The 12,538-nt window shown below is 37.8% G+C and overlaps 1 protein-coding gene across 1 annotated transcript in view; it reads left to right on the forward strand.

The window, feature by feature from the left end:
* DMD (dystrophin) overlaps positions 1-12,538 on the forward strand; it is a 4,487,195-nt gene that overhangs the window by 1,734,792 nt on the left and 2,739,865 nt on the right. The window contains exon 20 of the mRNA XM_053707599.1: positions 7,575-7,816. Within this exon, the coding sequence (XP_053563574.1) occupies positions 7,575-7,816 (242 nt within the window). The remainder of the gene's footprint in view (positions 1-7,574; positions 7,817-12,538) is intronic.

The raw sequence follows: 12,538 nt of genomic DNA on the forward strand, positions 1-12,538 counted from the left end.
GGTGGGGGTCATTCAAAATTCATTCAAAAAAGGGTCTAACGCTCATTTTTCAGCCGCGACTTTTCCATACCGCAGATCCCCTTACGTCAATTGCGTATCCTATCTTTTCAATGGGATCTTTCTAACTCCGGTATTTAGAGTCGTGTCTGAAGTGAGCGTTAGAAATCTAACGACAAAACTCCAGCCGCAGAAAAAAGTCAGTAGTTAAGAGCTTTCTGGGCTAACGCCGGTTCATAAAGCTCTTAACTACTGTGCTCTAAAGTACACTAACACCCATAAATTACCTATGTACCCCTAAACCGAGGCCCCCCCACATCGCCGACACTCGATTCAATTTTTTTAACCCCTAATCTGCCGACCGCCACCTACGTTATACTTATGTACCCCTAATCTGCTGCCCCTAACACCGCCGACCCCTATATTATATTTATTAACCCCTAACCTGCCCCCCACAACGTCGCAGCTAGCTACCTACAATAATTAACCCCTAATCTGCCGACCGCAAAGAGCCGCCACCTACATTATAGCTATGTACCCCTAATCTGCTGCCCCTAACACCGCCGACCCCTATATTATATTTATTAACCCCTAATCTGTCCCCTCAACGTCGCCTCCACCTGCCTACACTTATTAACCCCTAATCTGCCGAGCGTACCGCACCGCTACTATAATAAAGTTATTAACCCCTAATCCGCCTCACTAACCCTATAATAAATAGTATTAACCCCTAATCTGCCCTCCCTAACAATGCCGACACCTAACTTCAATTATTAACCCCTAATCTGCCGACTGGAGCTCACCGCTATTCTAATAAATGGATTAACCCCTAAAGCTAAGTCTAACCCTAACACTAACACCCCCCTAAGTTAAATATAATTTTAATCTAACGAAATTAATTAACTCTTCTTAAATAAATTATTCCTATTTAAAGCTAAATACTTACCTGTAAAATAAACCCTAATATAGCTACAATATAAATTATATTTATATTATAGCTATTTTAGGATTAATATTTATTTTACAGGTAACTTTGTATTTATTTTAACCAGGTACAATAGCTATTAAATAGTTAAGAACTATTTAATAGCTAAAATAGTTAAAATAATTACAAATTTACCTGTAAAATAAATCCTAACCTAAGTTACAATTAAACCTAACACTACACTATCAATAAATAAATAAAATAAAATACCTATAATTATCTACAATTAAACCTAACACTACACTATCAATAAATACATTAAATACAATTCCTACAAATAAATACAATGAAATAAACTAACTAAAGTACAAAAAATAAAAAAGAACTAAGTTACAAAAAATAAAAAAATATTTACAAACATTAGAAATATATTACAGTAATTTTAAACTAATTACACCTACTCTAAGCCCCCGAATAAAATAACAAAGCCCCCCAAAATAAAAAATGCCCTACCCTATTCTAAATTACTAAAGTTCAAAGCTCTTTTACCTTACCAGCCCTGAACAGGGCCCTTTGCGGGGCATGCCCCAAGAAGTTCAGCTCTTTTGCCTGTAAAAAAAAACATACAATACCCCCCCCAGCATTACAACCCACCGCCCACATACCCCTAATCTAACCCAAACCCCCCTTAAATAAACCTAACACTAAGCCCCTGAAGATCTCCCTACCTTGAGTCGTCTTCACCCAGCCGAGCCAAATTCTTCATCCAAGCGGAGCAAGAAGAGGTCCTCCATCCGGTAGAAGTCTTTATCCAAGCGGGGCAGAAGAGGTCTTCTATCCGATTGAAGTCTTCATCCAAGCGGCATCTTCTATCGTCATCCATCCGGAGCGGAGCGGCAGCATCCTGAAGACCTCCTACGCGGAACATCCATCCTGGCCGACGACTGAACGACGAATGACGGTTCCTTTAAATGACGTCATCCAAGATAGCATCCCTCAAATTCCGATTGGCTGATAGGAGTCTATCAGCCAATCGGAATTAAGGTAGGAATATTCTGATTGGCTGATGGAATCAGCCAATCAGAATCAAGTTCAATCCGATTGGCTGATCCAATCAGCCAATCAGATTGAGCTCGCATTCTATTGGCTGTTCCGATCAGCCAATAGAATGCGAGCTCAATCTGATTGGCTGATTGGATCAGCCAATCGGATTGAACTTGATTCTGATTGGCTGACTCCATCAGCCAATCAGAATATTCCTACCTTAATTCTGATTGGCTGATAGAATCCTATCAGCCAATCGGAATTCGAGGGATGACATCTTGGATGACATCATTTAAAGGAACCGTCATTCGTCGTTCAGTCGTCGGCCAGGATGGATGTTCCGCGTCGAAGGTCTTCAGGATGCTGCCGCTCCGCTCTGGATGGATGACGATAGAAGATGTCGCTTGGATGAAGACTTCAATCGGATGGAAGACCTCTCCTGCCCCGCTTGGATGAAGACTTCTACCGGATGGAGGACCTCTTCTTGCTCCGCTTGGATGAAGAATTTGGCTCGGCTGGGTGAAGACGACTCAAGGTAGGGAGATCTTCAGGGGCTTAGTGTTAGGTTTATTTAAGGAGGGTTTGGGTTAGATTAGGGGTATGTGGGTGGTGGGTTGTAATGTTGGGGGGGGGTATTGTATGTTTTTTTTTACAGGCAAAAGAGCTGAACTTCTTGGGGCATGCCCCGCAAAGGGCCCTGTTCAGGGCTGGTAAGGTAAAAGAGCTTTGAACTTTAGTAATTTAGAATAGGGTAGGGCATTTTTTATTTTGGGGGGCTTTGTTATTTTATTAGGGGGCTTAGAGTAGGTGTAATTAGTTTAAAATTGTTGTAATATATTTCTAATGTTTGTAAATATTTTTTTATTTTTTATAACTTAGTTCTTTTTTATTTTTTGTACTTTAGTTAGTTTATTTCATTGTATTTATTTGTAGGAATTGTATTTAATTTATTTATTGATAGTGTAGTGTTAGGTTTAATTGTAGATAATTATAGGTATTTTATTTAATTTATTTATTGATAGTGTAGTGTTAGGTTTAATTGTAACTTAGGTTAGGATTCATTTTACAGGTAAATTTGTAATTATTTTAACTATTTTAGCTATTAAATATTTCTTAACTATTTAATAGCTATTGTACCTGGTTAAAATAAATACAAAGTTACCTGTAAAATAAATATTAATCCTAAAATAGCTATAATATCATTATAATTTATATTGTAGCTATATTAGGATTTATTTTACAGGTAAGTATTTAGCTTTAAATAGGAATAATTTATTTAAGAAGAGTTAATTAATTTCGTTAGATTAAAATTATATTTAACTTAGGGGGGTGTTAGTGTTAGGGTTAGACTTAGCTTTAGGGGTTAATACATTTATTAGAATAGCGGTGAGCTCCAGTCGGCAGATTAGGGGTTAATAATTGAAGTTAGGTGTCGGCGATGTTAGGGAGGGCAGATTAGGGGTTAATACTATTTATTATAGGGTTAGTGAGGCAGATTAGGGGTTAATAACTTTATAATAATAGCGGTGCAGTCCGCTCATCAGATTAGGGTTAATAAGTGTAGGCAGGTGGAGGCGACATTGTGGGGGGCAGATTAGGGGTTAATAAATATAATATAGGGGTCGGCGGTGTTAGGGGCAGCAGATTAGGGGTACATAGGGATAATGTAAGTAGCGGCGGTTTACAGAGCGGCAGATTAGGGGTTAAAAATAATATACAGGGGTCAGCGATAGCGGGGGCGGCAGAATAGGGGTTAATAAGTGTAAGGTTAGGGGTGTTTAGACTCGGGGTACATGTTAGAGTGTTAGGTGCAGACGTAGGAAGTATTTCCCCATAGGAAACAATGGGGCTGCGTTAGGAGCTGAACGCGGCTTTTTTGCAGGTGTTAGGTTTTTTTTCAGCTCAAACAGCCCCATTGTTTCCTATGGGGGAATCGTGCACGAGCATGTTTTTGAGGCTGGCCGCGTCCGTAAGCAACTCTGGTATCAAGAGTTAAAGTTGCGTTAAATATGCTATAAGCTCCTTTTTTGGAGCCTAACGCAGCTATTCTGTGGACTCTGAATACCAGAGTTATTTTAAAGGTGCGGCCAGAAAAAAGCCAGCATTAGATACGGGGTCTTTACCGACAAAACTCTAAATCTAGCCGTTAGTTAGGCTGAGGCTGTGAGTAATTTTTATAAAAAGAAAAATTCAAGAACAAAGGGCCATGATTTCAACCTAAAGGGTAGTAGATCCAGGAATAATTTGCGGAAGCACTTCTTTACAGAAAGGGTGATTGATTCATGAAATAAACTTTCACAAGAGATGGTAATGACAAACACTGTAAAAGACTTCAAGAATGCCTGGGATATCCTATGAACTAGATAAGTCTATCATTTTAGAAGACATTGGGCAGACTTGTTGGGCCTGTCAAAATCTATCAAAATTTATCAAAAATTTCAGTCAGTGTTATTTTTAACTTTGCCTTCATTTACATTTATAAAGACATTAACATCAAACTTTCATGATTCAGAAAGAGCATGCAATTTTGTACAACTTTCCAATTGCCTTATATTATCTATTCTGCATTGTTCTCTTGGTATAACTTGTTGAAAAAGATACCTAGGTAGGCTCAGGAGGAGAAATACAATACTGGGAGCTAGCCGCTAATTGGTGGCTTCATATATTTGTCTCTTGACATTGGCTCACATGATGTGGTCAGCTAACTCCCAGTAGGGCAATGCAATTTTACAACAAAGGATAATAAAAGAATAAAGCAAATGTTATCATAGCTGTAAATTGGAAATATTGTTTAAAATTGTATGCTCTATCTGAATTATGAAAACATTTGTTTGGGTTCTGGAAACTGCTTTTCAAAAAAGTTTGCTTACAACTCTTATCTAATCCTATAAAGAATTGGTTTAAACATGTGACCCTCAGCAGTGATTAACTAAGCCAAAATAGACATACATACATATTTAGAAAGTTTTTTTTTAATATTAACATCTAAAAGATGTATAGTTCGGGCCAGATTCCGAGTGGAGTGCAAACGTTTGTGCGCGAACGATAAGGGTTTTATCGAGGATGTTTGCGCTTGTTGGCCTTTTTTCTCTTATTTTGTGTTGAAAGTGAATGAAATCACTTTACCACCCTCGCGATTTACGCTAGAATGATTACACGACTTAAGTGCTCTGGTTAACTACCTCACGAAACAAAAAAGTTGCACAAAACACATCAAAAATATATTACAAAATATAGTTACACTCATAATAACACCATTTAATAAAAATTATTACAAAAAAATATTGCCCTCAAAAGTTATAAGGGCTCAAAGATATGGGATAGGGATTTAACATTGAGCTATACATATACATCTCTAAAGATGTATATGTGTGTATATATATATATATATATATATATATATATATATATATATATATAAATGACTCCCAAGTGTATCCAGGATCGGCAGTTTCCTCAATGGGTACACAAGCAGGCAACACAGGCACAGGTTCTGTCAAAAAGCCTTTCTATTTACAGGTACAATATTGGCCCAAACCCATAATGTTTCAGCTCCCGATGGAGCCTTTATCAAATGGAGGCCTGAGTAGACAAGTAGTCCATGATATTGTTACAGAGTCAGGATTAATTGGAAAAGTAAAACCCTACAGGGTGTCGTAAGCAAAAAGAGAGGCAATACAGGCAGAAGTAGTAAAAATGTTACAACTAGAGGTTATTGAAGAATCTAAAAGAAACAGAAACTGTCGGTTTTTCAGTTTTATTTTAAATAGAAGAAATACAAAGTGCAATGTAATTTGTAAAAGATGCATATAAATATACAAAGTATGAGCCTAATTTGTTAAATTTACATAGAAACTGTAAAAGCATAATCAGAGTTTGTGAAAACACAATTCTAAAGATATTGCTGTATAAAAAATAAAATACAAAATAGAAAGTACAAAGTTACATGTAATAAAACTTAATCTTAAGTCCAACTGGGTTTGTTTCTCCTTCACATGCAAAATTCAGTGATTGCCCCTTGGAAAAGTAAAGCAAAATCTGCCTTTTTAGAATTTCACTAAAGATCTTGCAGTGCTGTAGGATCATTTTATATCATCTAATCTGAGCAGAGAAGTTTATATATTTTATTATTATCAGGTATTTATAAAGCGCCAGCAGGTTATGCAGCGCTATACAAGTAATAATAGAACATTACAGGGATATATTACATATACAAACAAACAAGTGCAGTATTTGGGTACATTACAGTTGTAGGTGCAATAATTGAATTATACAAAAGGAGAGGAATGCGCTGCCCTTGCGCACAATCAGTAGTAGTTCACTTTAAATACAAAGTGGCCTTCAGGTAGAGAGACGCTCAAGCTTTATAATCAGGTCCCTAGAGAGATGTAAATAAAGAAGTAAATAAGTTATATTTTATTTTTATGATACTGCAAATGCAAAATCAGAACTAGATAGATAGTTAGTTAGATAAATGGATGGATAGATATTTTTTTCAAAATATATTACACATACATGTTAAACATGTCACTAATTTATAAATACGAATACTACTTAAGAGACTTATTTGTATCACCTGTATAATCTCTCTGCTCTCTATATATTTTCTTTTGACTCATTAAATTATTGACTACTGTCTAGATCAGTGTTTTTCAACCAGTGTGCCATGGCACACTAGTGTGCCGTGAGAGATCCTCAGGTGTGCCACGGCAGACTGACAACAGTGTGACATATTTTTTAAACTTTGCTTGTTTTTTACTCCCAGTGCAGGGGTAGTTTGTAGGAGGCATGGCATAACAGCACAATACATACAGTATGTGTGTGTGTATATATATATATATATATATGCTGTATTAGGCTACAATGTGTGATTTTTTTAAAAATTTTGGGATGGTGGTGTGCCACAGGATTTTTTAATGTAAAAAAGTGTGCCACGGCAAAAAAAAGGTTAAAAATCACTGGTCTAGATCATGGCCTTACTATAAAATTACTTGAGCTAACAAATTGAAACAAATAAAATTATAACCTAAATGTCGATCACTAGGTTCTCAGTGAATTGTATTCCTTTTTATTTTTGTATTTCCCTTTGCAAAACCTCTGATGTATAGGCAGACTAGGGGGGCATACAGAAATATATATGTGACCACTTAAACTAGTGAATTGCACTTAAATATACTGTATATATGTATATATATAATTTAACATGATATGACTACTATTATTATGACAATATTAAGCAGGTATAAAGGTAAAATGTAATATAAAATGTTTTATTTTGCAAAGTAAAAAAAAAGAGCAACTGGTGGGTAGAATTTGGCTATTGATAAACAATTGCAGCATGCAAAGTTTAAATGCAAATAAAACAATTACACTCACACAGTATGTTAATTTATTGTATGGCTGCTGAAACAATAATTCCAAGGTGTTTATGTCCCTATGTCCCTTTCAGTATCTCCTACAAGTATTCCACTTTACTCAAATAGATTCAGACATTTACTTTTAAAAAGGAGAAGTTAGGAGAAGGTTAGAATATATAGGCCTATACAGCTCTAATAAAATGTTAATAGTTGTTTTACACATGTATTTCTGTATTTGTTTGTTTTTTTAGATGGTTTGAATGTAGACAATATCAAGCAGGCCTCCCAACATCTGAACAGTCGTTGGACTGACTTATGTCAGCTACTGAGTGAAAGACTTTCATGGCTGGATTATCAGAACAGCATTGTTGCTTTTTACTCCAAATTACATCACTTGGAACAAGCAGTGATTTCTGCAGAGAACTGGCTAAAAGCACAAAGTACATCAGTTGCAAAGGCAGACACAGTCAAAATACACTTAGAGAAGTGCAAGGTAAGATATACAAGAATTTTTTTTTAGTATTTTGTTAAGTTATAAATATTATTTAGAAAAAAATAGTTGACTTTATGCTTTGAAACCACCACCCATATTGAAAATGTCGAAATGTGACTTTGTGTATATATAGAAAGAGACATGATAATGATCTTTTCTCTTCCGGCAAGCTCAGCCCACTTGAAATAATATGTTTTTTGTTGTTTTTTTAAACGTTTTGCATTGAGGTTGGGAGAAATAGTAGCAGACAATAACCAATTTACACAGGTTAAATACAAAATATCATGAAACATCAGAGATTTACAGTGACAAGTATAGATTATTCTGATCAGTGTCTAATGTAGTCTAATAACGAAGTAGTAGTTAAAACAAAAATAAATAACCTGTGTAGAGATATTAGGAACCTCATTTTCTGTAAACCATATACTACATGGTATAACGAATCATGATGTGGTGTAGGTGCATAGATTTTGGGGAGTCTATTAGTGAGGCATATAGAACATTTAGTGTATAGGAACTCGAGGATTATATATACAATGAGCTTGCCTACATGAGTAAGTGGGTAGTAAAATGGTTTAAATTATAGTTGGGATGAGTCAGTGGACTGGAGCCACTTTAATTGGGGAGGGGAGTTAAATTGTGGGGGGGGGGGGCGTGCCATTATAAATAATATATGTTATGAGAGCTAGGGCAACCCTATAAGCAATAGTCCGAGCTAAAGTATGATATAAACCTCATCCTACAATCATCTGCAATTATCTGATTTATTGTGCTATCTTATGTCCCTGTTTAAAAGGTGAGGTGGATGAACCAGGTTGCAAAGCTTAAGTACAACATACTATGATAATATCAGGTATATTGTCTAGTCTGTATTATAGCAGCCTTATAGGGATATGAGGGTGAAGAACAGGTACACATCCGTCCCTTATAGAGGGCAAAGAGTAATTACATAGTCTCGAATAGAGTCGTATAATAAGTTAGAATGTCTTTCCCCTAAACTGTCCAGATGACCTGAGCAAGCATTTGAGCTGAAACTATATGATTACAAGCTGTTACACAACAGTTACATCACAACACATATAAAGATTGGACCTCATTTGAGCTAATAGACTGCTCCATTAGGTGACACTTAGGCCTTGGGAGACCTAATCAATTTAGGGGGGTGATCTAGTGAAGTAGAAGGTCACTCACCGAGTACTAGAAAACAAATGGGAGAGTATCATATTGCTAATTGGAGATAAGTATCTAAATATGGTAGAAATTAAGCGAGTGAACGTTTTGGTCCTGCCGTATCTTCTGCATTACAAAGTCAGCTTATCTAATTACTTAATGGATAGACATCTTATTTTCAGTCTCAGAACTGGCCAGTACTGCCTTCTCTTCTAGGCCCCACAGAAGCATTTTCTGCGGGACTCAGTGAGTTATATGCTTACTATAACGTAAATAGACCTTCTGGGTAAATAAAATGATGCTAGATTACTAAGGGTAGTATGAGTATAGTTATGTTATTAAGATTGGAACTCTGACAATGTTATGGGTATTGTACATAGTGGGGCAATAGGCTATACTGCAGTATAAATATATATCAAGCTAGATAGCAACAATCATCCATAGACTCCCTTATACCTTGAACATGCTTAAGAGTGAGCATCAATGTACAGTTCAATCATATTCTGGTGATTAGTGACACATTGTAGGGTAAGGTGGGGCCTATATATACCCAGGTCCAAGATAGGTATGAGAGCTAACTGTATAGTAAGGTGAAGAAGGTTGAGCTGGCACCTGAATTTGGTTGTTTTATGTGTAGTTTATACAAAGTCAGAGTTGGGCTACCCAGATAAATGTATGGCCCATCATCAAGTGAAGAGAAGAGGCCATGCAATCAGCTGGGCTATCAACTAGGTACTAGCTTATTTAAATGGTAAGATGTAGTATAGGAGATCTGCATAACCTATCTTAAGTCTCTGTAAAAGTGGAATATAATAGTGTGGAGGAGATACATGAGGAACAGACTACCACATGTCACTCGACTTTAGCATGTTTAAAATCAGACAGATAGTGTGTAGCAATAAAGTCCCCCATATGCAATAGACTATGTGGAGGAGGGGTGAGGAATATGTAGAAAACTCTTAAAACAGTAGGGTATAAACTTAACAGCATGGGGTGGTCAGACAGTACATAAATCTTTTAGAGCCAGTCATAACAGGTTTGACATATTACCATGTTACATATTTGAGAACAACATAAGTATAATATCCTAGGTCTAGGGCCCTTCTAGTCACCAGGGAAGGCTGTAGGAATAATATATACAGCCTCTGCCATTCCCACACGCAGTATAGAGGTTCAGCCAATACCAGTTCTCCTCTCCTGACTGCCTGAGAGATCAGATAGGAGCAAGCATAGTGACCAGCAAGTTGCAGGATGTGTAAACAAGGGGGACAGTGTTCGGTCTGAATCCTGACCTCTTTCAGGTAGTGACAGTTGTCTACAGATCACCTCCGATCTCACCATCCGCTGACTTGGTGTTTTCCGGAAGGGTAACTGCATACCTACCGGGGGGCGCCTTCCCGGTCTCTCGCAGTCACAATCATCGTCTCAGAAGTTGCCAACGGAGGTAAGGACATAGGTAGTAGAAGTGCTTGATTCTGAGTGTCTTGTAGTAGGAGCTCTTATGAGAGCGCTAGTGAGTGCGATTTCTTGCTGCTTGCGGGAGCTTTCTTCAATGCGAGATCTTTGCACCCTTGAGGATCTTCTGAGTTAGTGAGCTGGATCTGCAGGTCCCTACTACCAATCTTAGAAGTCAGTAGTCTCTCCCCAACAGTAAGGGGGATCTGAGACAGGTCTGCAGCAAAGTCGGCACAGGGAATATCTGGAGGTCTTAGCACAACATCCTCATAGTTATTAGCTTTACTCCTTTCTGCTGGACTTCCAGAGGTGAGTTTTGTGAGGCAGAGGGATTACGATATTGGGGCTTCTATTGGAATTTTATAGGTAACGGCAGCCATATGGTTGCATTCCGTAATCCCACGGTTACTGCGAGTGAGTCTGGAGAGCGTAATGAGGTAATTAAATCTAAGATCCATTTTGAGCTCCAGATCCCTCAAGGCTCTTTGGGCAGCAGCATGTAAGTTCTACATTTGTTCAGGCTTAATTGGGCGTATGGGAGCTTGCCTACTCGACCTATGAGCTGCCTTCGTTAAGCCCAGTGGGTCCGATGCAAACTTTCAAAATGTTAAATCTATGAGTAAGTGGGTTCATCTGACTCCGAGTATCTCCCCCTCCGAGCTTACGGAGCCTTGAAGTGAATAGTTGCTTCCGATAAGTTAATATTGAGTCTTTGAGAGTCCTTCGTTTTAGGGGTAGATTAACAGGTGGAGCATTTGCAGCGTATACTGGGACACTTTTATGGTGTTAATATTGTAGCGTGGGGATCGCATATGGAAGTTGTGCTAGTGCGCATCTGCCTCGGTCTCTGTTACAGTGCTGCGTCACCCATGCTTTTCAACTGTACCAGGTTTCTGTCTGTTCCAGCCTCGAATGTCTCCCTGAACATTCACTGCTCCGGATTGTAAGGTGATCGCTTTGTTAAGCTCGCTAAACAGGTGTGAGATGCCTGCAGTTCTCGATATGCGGTGGCTCGTGGGTAGGCTCTGACTCTGCCGTCTAGGTCCAAATGGCGGCGTAACTAGCAGCTGATATAGCAAGTCACTGGAAACAAATAAAAGGGGAAATTATTTAGTACACTGTCCCTTAAATTTACCCTTGGCATAAATCAAATGAAGTGATTCTGGTTAACTGTTATGTAAATTCATAGAAGTATATAAAAACATTATAAGGTACTCATAAGAATTTTTAAGTCTGTATAAATATTGCATTTCATTTCTCCAAATCATGTGAGAAAAATGTCCTGATGCCTTGATGACCATAATCCCAAAGCAACACAGACCATCCCTCTAAGAATATGATGCCTCTGGCATGTTTTTCAGAAGCAATATTGCTGAGCTGCTTCTCTTCAGAAGGGACAGGGGGTCTAGTCACGATAGAGGAGAAAATTAATATCTCTAAATATCAAGATATTTATGCACAAAACATTTTGTGCAAAAGCTGAAGAAGAATTTCAGCTTTTAACACAACAGAAGCAAACAAACTAATCAGGTAATGAATGGCCAAAAATACCGATCTCCACTTACAACCACACATATAGAAAACAATTTGCAACAAAGTCATATTGAACTTGCTCCTGAGTAACAACACAGGCTACAGTCTCAAGATATGGCCAGGGAACAATACTGCACAATACATTTTGAAGGAGCTTGATGCCCCCTTGTCTAAAGACTGCTGCTCCATAACTTGTCTGCCTGCTCTGAGGCGGTGGACAGAAATCAATCTGATCGAATACAATTGGGTTAATTGAAACCCCCTGGCTAGCGGCCGATTGAATGTGAATCTGCAGGGGCAGTACTGCACAAGCAGCTCTGCTTGTCCATTCATCGCTGTCGGCATTTATCAATGTGCAGTGGACATGAATACACTACATTGTATCATGTCCACTCGCACTTTGATAAATATGCCCCACAGAGTTTACTCCACATTCGGGAAAAAAATATTGATAAATCGAATAAATTGCCCATGGTTAAAAAAATGCATCTGAAAAGATAATAACAGCATATCATAAACTAGAAATGTGCTCTGGGGTTGGACATACAAATAGATACATGAGTT

Source organism: Bombina bombina, chromosome 3 (genome assembly GCF_027579735.1).
Source record: "Bombina bombina isolate aBomBom1 chromosome 3, aBomBom1.pri, whole genome shotgun sequence".
Taxonomy (NCBI): domain Eukaryota; kingdom Metazoa; phylum Chordata; class Amphibia; order Anura; family Bombinatoridae; genus Bombina; species Bombina bombina.